A 15,543-nucleotide genomic window follows, 5' to 3' on the forward strand; every position below is an offset into this window, starting at 1 on the left:
CCCTCTACTGAAGGGTAATTACCAAATATAGTACCCATACCCTCTACTGAAGGGTAATTACCAAATACAGTAACCATACCCTCTACTGAAGGGTAATTACCAAATACAGTAACCATACCCTCTACTGAAGGGTAATTACCAAATACAGTACCCATACCCTCTACTGAAGGGTAATTACCAAATATAGTACCCATACCCTCTACTGAAGGGTAATTACCAAATATAGTACCCATACCCTCTACTGAAGGGTAATTACCAAATATAGTACCCATACCCTCTACTGAAGGGTAATTACCAAATACAGTACCCATACCCTCTACTGAAGGGTAATTACCAAATATAGTACCCCTACCCTCTACTGAAGGGTAATTACCAAATATAGTACCCATACCCTCTACTGAAGGGTAATTACCAAATATAGTACCCATACCCTCTACTGAAGGGTAATTACCAAATATAGTACCCATACCCTCTACTGAAGGGTAATTACCAAATATAGTACCCATACCCTCTACTGAAGGGTAATTACCAAATATAGTACCCATACCCTCTACTGAAGGGTAATTACCAAATACAGTAACCATACTCTCTACTGAAGGGTAATTACCAAATACAGTAACCATACCCTCTACTGAGACCACAACTAACGATAAACGGGCCTGTAAGTAATTCTATAGTTTCTCATTATATACCAATTCTAATCTAGGTCATTTTATCTAATCCAATTAATCTTATATCGAAATATCTGTTTTAATTTTTTATGTAACTATCCCTTAACAAATTCACCACATCAAAGCAAAAGTGGAGGGGTTTATCATTGATTACAAACCGTTTACTTTGGTTATTTCTCTTTCTCGGCACAAGTATACTGAAGTTAACAGAGATAGTTACGAATATGTTACAAAACGGATTCGTTACTCGTCAAAACAGTACTTTAATTAAACTTTATTTCGTTTCTTTTGATCAGAGACTTGTATATCAGGGGTATATACGTCTCTGTTTTGATAGAGCATATGACAACATGTTTTTATCAACAAACAGAACAGGATATGGAAACAAGCTTGAAAGCTTATACTAATCCACTTTCTTCAATTGGAATTTACATATTATCTACTAGAAGGAGAGGGTGTGTATGGAAGAGGGGATAGCCAGCTTAATTTATTAACAGCATCGAATCTTTCATGATTACAATTATCGCAAAAAAAAAGGGGGGGGGGGGGGGGGGGGGGGGGGGGTGGAGAAAAAAAAATACAAAAAAATGCAGGGTACCAAGTAGCAATTATAAACTTTTGTATACATGTAAACAATTCCTTATTTTCTTCGAAAGAGAGGTTTTTATCTCCAAATAGTAACAGCCTTTCAGATAAGTGATACTGATTGATCGGATTAAAGTATGGCATGCGTAGATTAACGTATAGTGGGCATCGCAAAAGATAGTGGGTGAACAGAGAGGACTATCAACAAAGCCTTTCGAGTAAAGGTGGCTATTTAGGGAGCTACATTCCATTCTTATAGTCTCGCATGGAGGATCTGACCTTGTCTGCTTCCAGAGGAGAAATATAATGGTACTTTGGTGGAAGGTCCATGCAAGTGTTTCTTAAATTTTCGCAATGACGGATTCGTTTTAACATCAGACGGAAGAGAGTTCCAAGTTTTAAGGTAAGGGGAATGAAATAATTTTGAAACAAAGAAATATGACAAAGAAGAGGACGAAACTTTTCTCCGTCTCTAGTAGCATGAGTATGTACATCGGAATTTCTATGTGGGAGGATGTCTTGTAAAAAGGGGGAACCATACCATGAACCATTTTATGAAACTGTATAAGTGTATGTTCTGACGTATATTAGCAAGGCCTTCGATAGAGTTTTGCACCATGGTTTAGTTTTTAAATTATCTAGTTTTGGCATTAGTGGAAATTTATTGAAATAGTTTAAACATTACTTATCAAACCTATTCCAGAGAACTGTTATAAATGGTATAAGTCAAATTGGCGTAATATACCAGCTGGTGTACCACAAGGATCAATTTCAGGCCCTTTGATGTTCTTGATTTATATTAACGATATATAGTAAATTATATAGAGGCTGTTATTAAACTATTCGCTGATGATACTTCATTGTACACATTTGTTGACACTCCAGCAACAAGTGCAGATCTTATTAATAGAGACCTCGTTAAAATTTATTCTTGGTCAAAAAGATGGCTGGTTGATTTTAATCCTCTATAAACCGAAAGTGTAACAGTCAGTAGAAAAGGCACGCGTGTAGCTCATCCTCCGCTCTACATGAACAACATTCCTATTAATGAAGTTAGTCTCCACAAACATCTTGGTGTGTACATATCTGATAACGGCACATGGAAAGACCATGTTCATTATGTAATTGACAAAGCATTCTCTAAGCTTAATCTCCTAAGGAAATTTTCATTTTCTCTTGATCGGCAATACACTTCAAACTCTATATTTCCCCTTCATTCATCCAGTTTTAGAATACGCCAACATTGTGTGGGATAATCTTACAGTAGCCCAAACAAATATTTCTGAAAGTTTAAATCTAGAGGCCGCTAGAATTGTAACGGGAGGGACAAAGCTTACAAGTAGATTTATGTTGTACAACACAACGGGCTGGGGACCTCTTGAAAAAACCGTCCTTTGACATGTTTATATAAGGTTAACTTATATGATATATATTGAATTCAAGTTCAAGACTGATTTCAGTAAAGTGACATGTCAATATAAATACATATGTATTACAAAAACTATACATTATAAAATTGTTTGACATCCTGCCGTGGTATCAAACAAGTGTGTCTGCCATCAAAGGGGGTCTCCGTCAATTTAGAGTAAATATAAAAACGTACCCAGGTTATTTCGTTGTTGTTTTTTTTAAATATGTCTTATATTTGTTCTTAACTCAGTGAAGAAGGAACATTTTAACAAGGAGTGAAATTCGTGCTCTAAGTCATTTTACAAGATATTTTCCTGTATTTTCTACAGACATAATTTTTACAAATGACTTCTTATATTTTATATGCCATATATGATACTTTCGGGACACCTTAACCACTCGGCCACCGCGCTCCTGAGAAGCAGTGTATGTATACACTGTCTGCCATGTGACACATGGTTTGCTTGGAATACCCTAAGATAAAAAACAAAAACAAAATAAACCGCGAATGGCCCATTAAATCAGTTATGGTTCCTTATATCGTACGATACTACTTGGATAACTGTGGCAATTCTAGAGCTAATACCCATAAACCACACATTGACGAGAGCGGCTAAATACCAATGTTGAATTTTGAGAGAAATCGATTTTTGGGTGAAATGGTTGGTGCGTTCTAGTTGGGCGATATGTGTCTCACTTCGGACCGAAAATGTTGGACGATAGGGCAGTGCTTTGGGACGAAATGACCATTTTGGCGGTTATGAAAATAGTGTGGGCACAATGGCTTTCGAGTGAAACATCTATTGTTAGTTTAACTTTACAGTATTTTACCAGACGCCAACGAGTAAAACAAATCATTAATGATGCTTCAAGAAAATTCTAATATATAAGTCCGTGCAGTCAGGGACGTCTCTGATGCAGGATATGAGCAGAACACAAATAAAATCAAGTTTTATCTAAAGTCAATACATGGTAAGACAATACAAAAGCTCTACTGTAGATCTATTGAGCTATTTAGAACCGAAACTAAAAATATGTACAAGTAATAAATAATAATACGGTCTTAGATCGATATATATACATCTGTTATGTAGCGGAAGAAGTAATTGATCCTTGGCGCTTCGATACCATATGGTTTTGTCTGGACCGCTTTTAGTTATACATTTTTCTAAAAGGGGCACTTCCGGTTCAAAATGGCACAGAATAGAGCCATTGCAGGGATCTTAAAGAACTTCCAACTCCGACCTGTAAAGAAACTGCTTTTCAAATTCGACCCGTACTCATCAGATGTAAGAGCAATCAGGTAATATATGATGTGGGGTATATTGCTAATGTGGATTTACATCTTTGTAAGTATTATCGTAACTTGTCGGTTAAACATGTGCACCGGCAAACGTTTGACGACCGGTCTGATTTGGGAGCACACTGTACATGCGAGTCTGTGAGATGGCAATGTACGTCACTGAACGTAACAAAAATCTAGAATTAATCGCGACACAACACTTATTTCAGCTACATCATCAAGATATTAGTCTATGAATAGTCCGGCCACACTACCAGACAATACCCATGTTGTCGGAGATCCTCTACATGCGTTACCCATTTTGATAGATATTAAGTTACATGTCTGTGTCACACCACATAAGTCCGCCAGAATGTCTAACGTCCAGTGTTGGGACTAAGGAATTTAGCATTCTACATTTATATGAATTGATTAATACTTAAATGGTTATCGGGAGGGTCACTGGGTGACCTTGGCGTGATTTCAGGCTCTGTTACTGGTATATAAGATATATGTATAAAAGGGAGAGTGTAGATCACCTTACCAGTACAGACTAGAGATTTTCCTTGAGTCTGGTGGTAGGATATCAATTCAGACAGGGCACTGGTCGGAGGCTCAAGTGCGGCCAGAGTATTGTTCATTATTATCATATTTCATATTTGTTTTATTTTATTTGTGAAAAATATATATATATAAGCAGGACACATGAACACTATAAGTTGTTGTTGTCTTCATCATTATCCTATTATACATTTTTTAGTTATAACCTTCCTATTATACATTTTTTAGTTATAACGTTAACCTTCCTATTATACATTTTTTAGTTATAACATCATCATCGTCGCTGCCGTCGTCGTCGTCGTCATCATCATCATCATCATCATCATCATCCCTTCCAATTACATTGATTAGTTATAACTGTTTTGTATGAGGAGAAATTGAAATTTCCGCTTACCTGGGATTATAAATTATTATATAACTCCTTACTTTTTATACAACTCCCTCGGAGTCCATCCTTCACAAAGCCTTTGCCCCAAAAGACAAATGAAACTCTGGTTATTATCAAATGAGAGATGAAGCACTCATAAAATGCTACAATATCTCATGAGAAAAAGATTTTCAAATCACACAATGAAATATAAAGGGGAGATAACTTTGCTTCAGGTGAAAAAAGTAAAATCACTAAAATGTAAACAATGGTTTGTATTATTTTCATTTCCTTGGTTAGGTAATGTTTTTATTCTCCCTTAATTTAACATTTTATAATTCATCTTTGCAAGAAAGATTATATGATTTCCTTTTTTCATATTTTGGTGTAATAAAAATGCCCTCAAAAATAAAATTCTTACTTGTAGGTAAAGTTTCTCAACTTAAATCAGATTCCCCCTGTAAAAACTTAACATTTACAGATTATTACACCCTTTTTTCATCCTTGTTTTGAAATAATTATGTTTTTGAAAAACCATGTTTTCTGCAATAAGTTTGAATATCGAGAAAATTAGCATGGAAAGCCATAGTAAATTTTTCTCAAGTAAGCAAATGGTGGCGCTAAGATCACTCATGTCAATTTTCATGACTATCGGTTCATCATTTCCTGACCATGTCATTTCCTGTTAAACAGATTTTGAATTTTTACATATTTTATGGTAGCTACAAAAAAACACCTGTCACATGAATATGATGTGAATATAAGGTCTGAATGTTTTGATAGTCTTATAAAGTTGATTTGATAGAGACATGGGTTATAAAAAAAAATTCCTATTAAATTTATCATAAAACTTGTAGTATACATGTATATACCGGTAAAAACAGAAGGTGTGTGTTAAATTGATACCTTCCATTGTGCTCATTAATCAACGACTTACATACAGTCAAATCTGTAACAGGGGACACCCTTATATAATGGACACCTGTCTATAACGGACTAGAAATCTCCAACGACTTACATACAGTCAAATCTGTAACAGGGGACACCCTTATATAATGGACACCTGTCTATAACGGACTAGAAATCTCCAACGACTTACATACAGTCAAATCTGTAACAGGACACCCTTATATAATGGACACCTGTCTATAACGGACTAGAAATCTCCAACGACTTACATACAGTCAAATCTGTAACAGGACACCCTTATATAATGGACACCTGTCTATAACGGACTAGAAATCTCCAACGACTTACATACAGTCAAATCTGTAACAGGACACCCTTATATAATGGACACCTGTCTATAACGGACAGTGCTAGAAATCTCCAACGACTTACATACAGTCAAATCTGTAACAGGGGACACCCTTATATAATGGACACCTGTCTATAACGGACTAGAAATCTCCAACGACAAGTTTACATACAGTAAAATCTGTAACAGGGGATCCGGACACCCTTATATAATGGACACCTGTCTATAACGGACTAGAAATCTCCAACGACTTACATACAGTCAAATCTGTAACAGGGGACACCCTTATATAATGGACACCTGTCTATAACGGACTAGAAATATCCAACGACAAGTTTACATACAGTCAAATCTGTAACAGGGGACACCCTTATATAATGGACACCTGTCTATAACAGACTAGAAATCTCCAACGACTTATATACAGTCAAATCTGTAACAGGGGACACCCTTATATAATGGACACCTGTCTATAACGGACTAGAAATCTCCAACGACTTACATACAGTCAAATCTGTAACAGGACACCCTTATATAATGGACACCTGTCTATAACGGACAGTGCTAGAAATCTCCAACGACTTACATACAGTCAAATCTGTAACAGGGGACACCCTTATATAATGGACACCTGTCTATAACGGACTAGAAATCTCCAACGACAAGTTTACATACAGTAAAATCTGTAACAGGGGACACCCTTATATAATGGACACCTGTCTATAACGGACTAGAAATCTCCAACGACTTACATACAGTCAAATCTGTAACAGGGGACACCCTTATATAATGGACACCTGTCTATAACGGACTAGAAATATCCAACGACAAGTTTACATACAGTAAAATCTGTAACAGGGGACACCCTTATATAATGGACACCTGTCTATAACGGACTAGAAATCTCCAACGACTTATATACAGTCAAATCTGTAACAGGGGACACCCTTATATAATGGACACCTGTCTATAACGGACTAGAAATCTCCAACGACTTACATACAGTCAAATCGGTTATAGGGACACCCTTATATAATGGACACCTGTCTATAACGGACTAGAAATCTCCAACGACTTACATACAGTCAAATCGGTTATAGGGACACCCTTATATAATGGACACCTGTCTATAACGGACAGTGCCAGTAATCTCCAACGACTTACATACAGTCAAATCTGTAACAGGGGACACCCTTATATAATGGACACCTGTCTATAACGGACTAGAAATCTCCAACGACTTACATACAGTCAAATCTGTAACAGGGGACACCCTTATATAATGGACACCTGTCTATAACGGACTAGAAATATCCAACGACAAGTTTACATACAGTCAAATCTGTAACAGGGGACACCCTTATATAATGGACACCTGTCTATAACGGACTAGAAATCTCCAACGACTTATATACAGTCAAATCTGTAACAGGGGACACCCTTATATAATGGACACCTGTCTATAACGGACTAGAAATCTCCAACGACTTACATACAGTCAAATCGGTTATAGGGACACCCTTATATAATGGACACCTGTCTATAACGGACTAGAAATCTCCAACGACTTACATACAGTCAAATCGGTTATAGGGACACCCTTATATAATGGACACCTGTCTATAACGGACAGTGCTAGAAATCTCCAACGACTTACATACAGTCAAATCTGTAACAGGGGACACCCTTATATAATGGACACCTGTCTATAACGGACAGTACCAGGACTGTCCAATGAAATCCACTGTATAAATGTAATGTTAAGTTAAACAAAATAATGCCATATCTTGTAATCGGCCCAAGCTGGTAGACTAACACATAAACTTGGACTGAATTTAGGGATAGGACATGTGTGTCTATTGCAAAGCAACGAAACAGGAATCACTCTGTATTTTACTTGAAAATATTCAAATTCCACTTCATAAATCTCCGTGAACCATTTTTGTGATGACAGAACTTCATTAAAAGTTCCCCTCTGTACACTACCAGGTCATTACAGTCTTCAAAGATATTTACTTAGTAGGTTTTACAGCAAAGTAAACACCAGGAAAATCAAAAATGTTTCATGAAAATAAATATTCTGGATTCTGTGTTTCAGGGAAGTGATGTTTGCCCTGCATGCAGATAAGATTCTCTCGACCAATGTAAACTGTGTACCAAAGGTGGAAGTCATGTCAGACCAGTCAGAACCGGAGATGAAAGTCGACTTCAGTAAGTAGTGTCATGGTCTTACATGTCAATGTGTGCCTGTGCCTGTCCTTCTGATCTGCTGGTAAAAACAGTAACAAGGTCTTATGAAAATATCTTAAGATTTTGGTGAGACAATGAAGCAAAATTTCCATGCATTCTGACAATCAATTAAAAAAGTTTACATTGCATTCTGCTTGTGTAGCCATATTAGGCCAAGTGTCACATTTCATATATAGCAACATTTCTATATTTCTTTTCAGTTACAAAAGAATATTATTGTTTAATCTATAAACAATAAATTCTGAGAATGATTTTGACAGAAAAAAACCCTGAATTAAAACTCTTAATGATATTAAATATTCATCTGAATTGCTTTAAACATAAAATGAAAAAATGGATGTATAAAACAGAAACATTTTGTGGAAATGAGGCTGCCATTTGAAAGTGATTAAATTTATTTCAACAATCCTAAGGGCTATTCCACTAGAACGTTGGACGGATGGGAGGCATTTGCACTGATAAACCTACATTTATTTTTGTATGGGTCATTTTCCTGTAGTTTAATTAAAACTAGCCCCACTGTGTACAATTTCAATATTTCTAGAATGTCCAAATGACCTGGGACACACATCATGTCACATGTAGAATTATCACTGCACTTGTATCAAAATTTGATGGGTGGTGGGAGTAGTCACATTTTTCTAGTATTGTTTTAATGTTTATACTTGATATGTTCTGATGATATATGATCAGTGGTTGGGTTTCTGAAAAATTGCCTCTCACCCCTCCCACATTGATAATTTTGGAAAAGCCCTAAGGTAACTAGTATCAAAAAATATTAAAATCCTTAACTTTATGTATTTGGTTGGAAATTTTTGAATTGTTAAAGAGAAGATTAGTTTTTGACTAGTGTTGTCTACATTTTTAAGCCCATTATCATCAGATGGTGGGCAGTTCAGATACCTTGTCATACCTAGTCCATCATCTGGCCATCCTTAAATAACTATTGTTACAGCTATTTATCAGTACTTTCTTGACCATTCTCGATTTAGACATGGATTTCCCTAGGTCCTTGATCATACTCGATTTAGACATGGATGTCCCTAGGTCCTTGATCATACTCGATTTAGACAGATTTCCCTAGGTCCTTGATCATACTCGATTTAGACATGGATGTCCCTAGGTCCGGGATCATACTCGATTTAGACATGGATTTCCCTTGGTCCTTAATCATACTCGATTTAGACATGGATTTCGCTTGGTTCTTGATCATTCTCGATTTAGACATGGATTTCCCTAGGTCCTTAATCATACTCGATTTAGACATGGATTTCCCTTGGTCCGGGATCATACTCGATTTAGACATGGATGTCCATAGGTCCGGGATCATTCTCGATTTAGTCATGGATTTCCCTTGGTCCTTGATCATACTCGATTAAAACATGGATATCCCTTGGTCCTTGATCATACTCGATTTAGACATGGATGTCCCTAGGTCCGGGATCATACTCGATTTAGACATGGATTTCCCTTGGTCCTTAATCATACTCGATTTAGACATGGATTTCGCTTGGTTCTTGATCATTCTCGATTTAGACATGGATTTCCCTAGGTCCTTAATCATACTCGATTTAGACATGGATTTCCCTTGGTCCGGGATCATACTCGATTTAGACATGGATGTCCATAGGTCCGGGATCATTCTCGATTTAGTCATGGATTTCCCTTGGTCCTTGATCATACTCGATTAAAACATGGATATCCCTTGGTCCTTGATCATTCTCGATTTAGACATGGATGTCCCTAGGTCCTTGATCATACTCGATTTAGACATGGATTTCCCTTGGTCCTTGATCATTCTCGATTTAGACATGGATTTCCCTTGGTCCTTGATCATTCTCGATTTAGACATGGATTTCCCTAGGTCCTTGATCATACTCAGTTTAGACATGGATTTCGCTTGGTCCGCGATCATTCTCGATTTAGTCATGGATTTCCCTTGGTCCTTGATCATACTCGATTTAGACATGGATTTCCCTTGGTCCTTGATCATTCTCGATTTAGACATGGATTTCCCTTGGTCCTTGATCATACTCGATTTAGACATGGATGTCCCTTGGTCCTTGATCATACTCGATTTAGACAGATTTCCCTAGGTCCTTGATCATACTGGATTTAGACATGGATTTCCCTAGGTCCTTGATCATTCTCGATTTAGACAGATTTCCCTAGGTCCTTGATCATTCTCGATTTAGACATGGATTTCCCTAGGTCCTTGATCATACTCGATTTAGACATGGATGTCCCTAGGTCCTTGATCATACTCGATTTAGACATGGATTTCCCTTGGTCCTTGATCATTCTCGATTTAGACATGGATTTCCCTTGGTCCTTGATCATTCTCGATTTAGACATGGATTTCCCTAGGTCCTTGATCATTCTCGATTTAGTCATGGATTTCCCTTGGTCCTTGATCATTCTCGATTTAGACATGGATTTCCCTTGGTCCTTGATCATTCTCGATTTAGACATGTATTTCCCTTGGTTCTTGATCATTCTCGATTTAGACATAGATGCCCCTAGGTCCGGGATCATACTCGATTTAGACATGGATTTCCCTAGGTCCTTAATCATTCTCGATTTAGACATGGATTTCCCTAGGTCCTTAATCATTCTCGATTTAGACATGGATTTCCCTAGGTCCTTGATCATTCTCGATTTAGACAGATTTCCCTTGGTCCTTGATCATTCTCGATTTAGACATGGATTTCCCAAGGTCCTTGATCATTCTTGATTTAGACATGGATTTCCCTTGGTTCTTGATCATTCTCGATTTAGACATGGATTTCCCTTGGTCCTTGATCATACTTGATTTAGACATGGATTTCCCTTGCTCCAAATGTTGTTCAAGATCAGTTTTGATACTGACCAGACAATTTAAGTTTGTTATTTTTCAAAAATTATTGCATGGATCTTTCTCAATTTTCATTAGTCTGTCTCCGATGGTCCTTAGCTATGTATGAACAAAATGGCTGACAAGAATTGTATGTAACCATCTTGGAGTTGGACAATTCAAGTATCTTAGCAATTTTTCTCAGAAAAAAGTAGAGAGATGCTTCCCGATGTCCAGATGTTTGATCAGATCATCATTATTCATTGTTTTGCTTGTTTATTTTTGAGATTGATCATAAGAACAATAGAATCATAGTTTGTCCATATGTCGGTAGAGCAGAAAACAATAGGAGAGAGGACAAAACAATAGAAAAGTTAAAACCTTCATAGAACTAATAAAAGTGATAGTGACCACAAGGATCTCTGTGAGATTTCTTGTTATTGTTTAATTGAGACCAGAATTGATGTTGGTATAGAATAGTGAAACTAAAAAAAGATAATGAAAATCTTAAAGTCTGCTTCTTTTCATTACAGGTGATGGCCAGAATGTGTTATTCAAAACAACAAATCTAACGTCATTGGACATTTTACTGAAATTACATCAGATGTGTACAGAAAAGGACCCCAAAAAAATGGAAACAAACGTTATTGACACAAAATCATCTCGGAAAAAAGCCTCCAAAAAATGATTTTGAGGAAAGAGTGTTAAGTGCTTTAGAGGATTGCGTTGTATATTTACTGTGAGTAAATCCTTGTTGTGTTTCTATGTTTATATTTGGAAAGGAATGAAATGCTACTTTGTTCTGTGAATCAGGTTGATTCTGTTGGATGTGTCTGGATACATAAGTAAATGAAGACTCACCGCCTGTGTACAACATTATACCAAACAAAACACTTTTCAACTACCCTAGGTTTCCAGTTGATTTACAGTAACTCACAGTTGTCATTAGATTTACCTTTCTGAAATTTGTCCGATAACTGAACAGCCATTTCAGTGTGGGAAAGTAAAATGTGAAATCAGACATTAAATGTAAATGATAATAAAGAAACAAAGATATTAGATGAAATCATTTGCCTAACATCCCCATTTTTAACATTTATGTTGTGAGAAACACATGAAAAGTACAACGGCTCAAGTTCTTTTGTCATAATTGCTCTAATTTATGTTTTCGAAGTAAAATGATAAAAGTCTTCTTTTAAAAAAATCTTAGGGGAAAAATTAAGATTCATCCTCCAAACAAGGGGAGTTGTCTCCCTTTAATTCAGAGTGTATACTTAGTCTTTTACCTGTCTACAAAACCATGGTGAACTTTGACTGTGAAGTGACTTTAAGTGTTCGTCTGTCCACCAACAGGCTATCAAAAGACCTTTATAAGTTCTGAACAAATGTATCATTCATGTAAGTGATGCCATTATTAGTTGGATATATTTACAGGTAAATAAGTCTTTTTACTTTTATGGCAGAGCCTGATAAAAACTAGACTGCTGAGTGTGACATCGTGTAAATGATATATAAAATGGAAATACTTAGTGGAATACATGTGTTTGATTTGTAAAATAAAGTTTTGTCTGAATAAATGAATGATATGTTTGTATTCTTTGGTGCGACGAAACCTAGCGATAGGCGGAGTCATGTGGGCGATAAACCAGTCTCTAAGGCCAACAGAACACTGACTATAGTCGGTGAGACGAAACCTAGCAATAGGTGGAGTGATGTAGGCGGTAAACCAGTAACTAACTAAGGCTGAGAACACTGACTATAGTCGGTGAGACGAAACCTAGCGATAGGTGGAGTTGTGTAGGCAGTAAACCAGTAACTAACTAAAACTTAAAGTATGTTCAATTTTGAAAAAAAAAAATCTTGATTTGAATACACATGATTAATGTTCGACCCTGAAAAGAACTTTTGATGCGAACTATCAGCAGCCTATCTCTATCGATGAGAGTCATGATCAATTACACACGAGTGCTTAAGTCTGTATCAAGTATGTTCTCGCTCAGTATTGTTAGCTCACATGATGAAAAAAACAGTGAACTTATACCAATGGTGCGGCATCTGTTTTCCTTCCCTCTATCATTTGTCAACATTTCTTTTTTAAGTTGTCTAGAATGACGGAATGGAATTTGACTAATATTATGTCAGAAGTATCTCCATGAGAAAAGATAAGGAAGTTAGTCTGCTGATCTAATTCTGAACACTTTAAGGAGAAAATTCTTCTTGATCCTTACCCAGTAGTTAAACCTATTGTACGCAGTACAATTGGGGCCACAGTGGCCGAGTGGTTAAGGTGTCCTGACACTTTATCACTAGCCCTCCACCTTTGGGTTGCAAGTTCCAAACCTACATGAGGCTGTTGCCAGGTACTGACCGTAGGCCGGTGGTTATTCCCCGGGTACTCCGGCTTTCCTCCACCTCCAAAACCTGGCACGTCCTTAAATGACCCTGGCTGTTAATAGGACGTTAAACAAAAACAAACAAAAAAAAAGTATAATAAGATATATGGTATAATAAATGAAAAAAGTTGATCAATGTGTATACCCGTACACCTGATATTGGTATTAAGGACTGGAGAAGGAATGACACACAGGTAGGTTTTCCAAAGATTTGTTGAGGTATTTTGTGTATTTACTCTGTGAAGCTATTGTCCCTTTCAAACCTATAACAATATATTTTAAACGTCTTATGTCCAACAGATAAGGGGTCAAGGATAACATGAATTTTATGTTATCCTTGACCCCTTATCTGTTGGACGTTTTTCCATTTTTTGTTTATGTACTAAAAACTTCCTGCTAGGTGCCACAATCACAGCAGCAGATAATGGAGAATTGACATTCCCTGAGCTTCATTTTGAGGTCGTCTGACCCAATTATTATCTTGCCATCATGTTTTATCCCTTGTTGTGCACCATCCGTCATCAGCAATGAATCAACTTTTCATATTTTAAACTTCTTCTCTAGTTCCATCTGAACTGAAAACTGGTGAGGATGGTAAGGGAAGGATGAAACTGAAAGTGTTCTAATTTTTTGGCCTCATCAAAAGTTCAACATTGCAGTCATGGCAGCCATTTTATAACATGATTGCACAATCATTGTTTGCTTAAACTGCACCTATTTAAATTTCTCCTCACGTTTTACCAATTGGATTCATCTGAAACTTGCAAGGAATGATCACTGTAATATCCAGCTGACTGGATGCAGGCCTCTTGGACCTCTTGTTTGTACCCAAGTCACAAATATCCAAGTTCCAAATATCCCTCAAAGAGATGTTGCTGACCAAGTGTTCATAATTTCCGCGAAGGTCTGAAATCTACGATGCTGGTGTCATCCATTGCTATCATCTCCAAAAACAATATTATTTCAAACTTCTTCTACTGGTGGCTTTGAGCTGAAAATTGGCGAGGCTGTTAAGGAAGCACACAAAGAGTTGTTATTGTTCATCCATGTCACAATCTGCAGTTCAGCATTGCAGCCATGGTGGCCAGTTTGTTACATGATAGTGCAATTATGGTTTTCTAAACAAATTTTATTTATCGTTGTTTACAGCATAAGCTCTGTAGAGCTTTTATTCAGACCACCACTGGGGGAACAATTTATTATTTGTTTATATTTATATTATTTTGGATGTTGGAGGAAAACCCACAGGTGGAAAACCAACGTGGCATCTGTGGGGAAACAACAAACCCAACAGACTTCATCCCATGCCACCAGCGCGACTTAAACCCACATTGTAGGGGAGAGTGGTCTGAAGGTCACGCATGACTGCACTGACGACTGTCAGCGCACTAGTGTTCACAGCTACCCAGGCAGGAATATAAATATGTTTTTTTTGTGCAATAATGCTTTTTTTTTTATTAAACAACACATGTACATATTTTAAACTTCTTAATTTCCACCAGTTGCTACAATAACACATGGTGTTTTATAGTCAGATGACTGTACAGGCCCCATGGGCCTCTTGTTTATGTTATTTGAATGTATGATTATGGTATATAATTTTGTATGTATGCCCGGTGGCTTTGGTATTGTTATGAATGCGTTACCAATACAATATAAAAATGACTAGGTGCATGGCAAGCGCGTAGCTGCCTGTACGCAAGTATGCAGGTGAATCCACTTCATTTTTTCATAAAAAAAATTGTATCAATATGAAGTCAAGTGCACCTTGTATACATAGTAGAACCATATAGTGACACTGACACATCGGGAACAGAAATGAGAATTAAAGTTTACTGGGGGAAAAAGCCGGACCATCGAACTCCATTTTATATTGAACTCCATTTTAATATTTTCAAAACTTTCCAAAACTTTCAAACTCACACCTACAGCA

The 15,543-nt window shown here is 36.9% G+C and overlaps 1 protein-coding gene across 1 annotated transcript; it reads left to right on the forward strand.

Moving 5' to 3' along the window:
- Positions 1 to 3,847: 3,847 nt before the first annotated feature.
- On the forward strand, positions 3,848 to 12,794 carry LOC117316884 (39S ribosomal protein L53, mitochondrial-like). The gene is made up of 3 exons (XM_033871668.1): positions 3,848 to 3,969; positions 8,233 to 8,345; positions 11,751 to 12,794. The coding sequence occupies exons 1-3, from the start codon at positions 3,860 to 3,862 to the stop codon at positions 11,903 to 11,905; spliced, it is 378 nt and encodes a 125-aa protein (XP_033727559.1). The 5' UTR covers positions 3,848 to 3,859; the 3' UTR covers positions 11,906 to 12,794.
- Positions 12,795 to 15,543: the final 2,749 nt, after the last annotated feature.

This window comes from Pecten maximus, chromosome 18 (assembly GCF_902652985.1).
Source record: "Pecten maximus chromosome 18, xPecMax1.1, whole genome shotgun sequence".
Classification (NCBI taxonomy): domain Eukaryota; kingdom Metazoa; phylum Mollusca; class Bivalvia; order Pectinida; family Pectinidae; genus Pecten; species Pecten maximus.

Bases quoted from the DNA above. Each gene is read 5' to 3' on its own strand.
- LOC117316884 (XM_033871668.1), top strand. From the start codon at position 3,860: ATGGCACAGAATAGAGCCATTGCAGGGATCTTAAAGAACTTCCAACTC. The intron at 3,970-8,232 runs GTAATATATGAT...TCTGTGTTTCAG, and splicing joins TCAGATGTAAGAGCAATCAG to GGAAGTGATGTTTGCCCTGC. The intron at 8,346-11,750 runs GTAAGTAGTGTC...TTTTCATTACAG, and splicing joins GGAGATGAAAGTCGACTTCA to GTGATGGCCAGAATGTGTTA.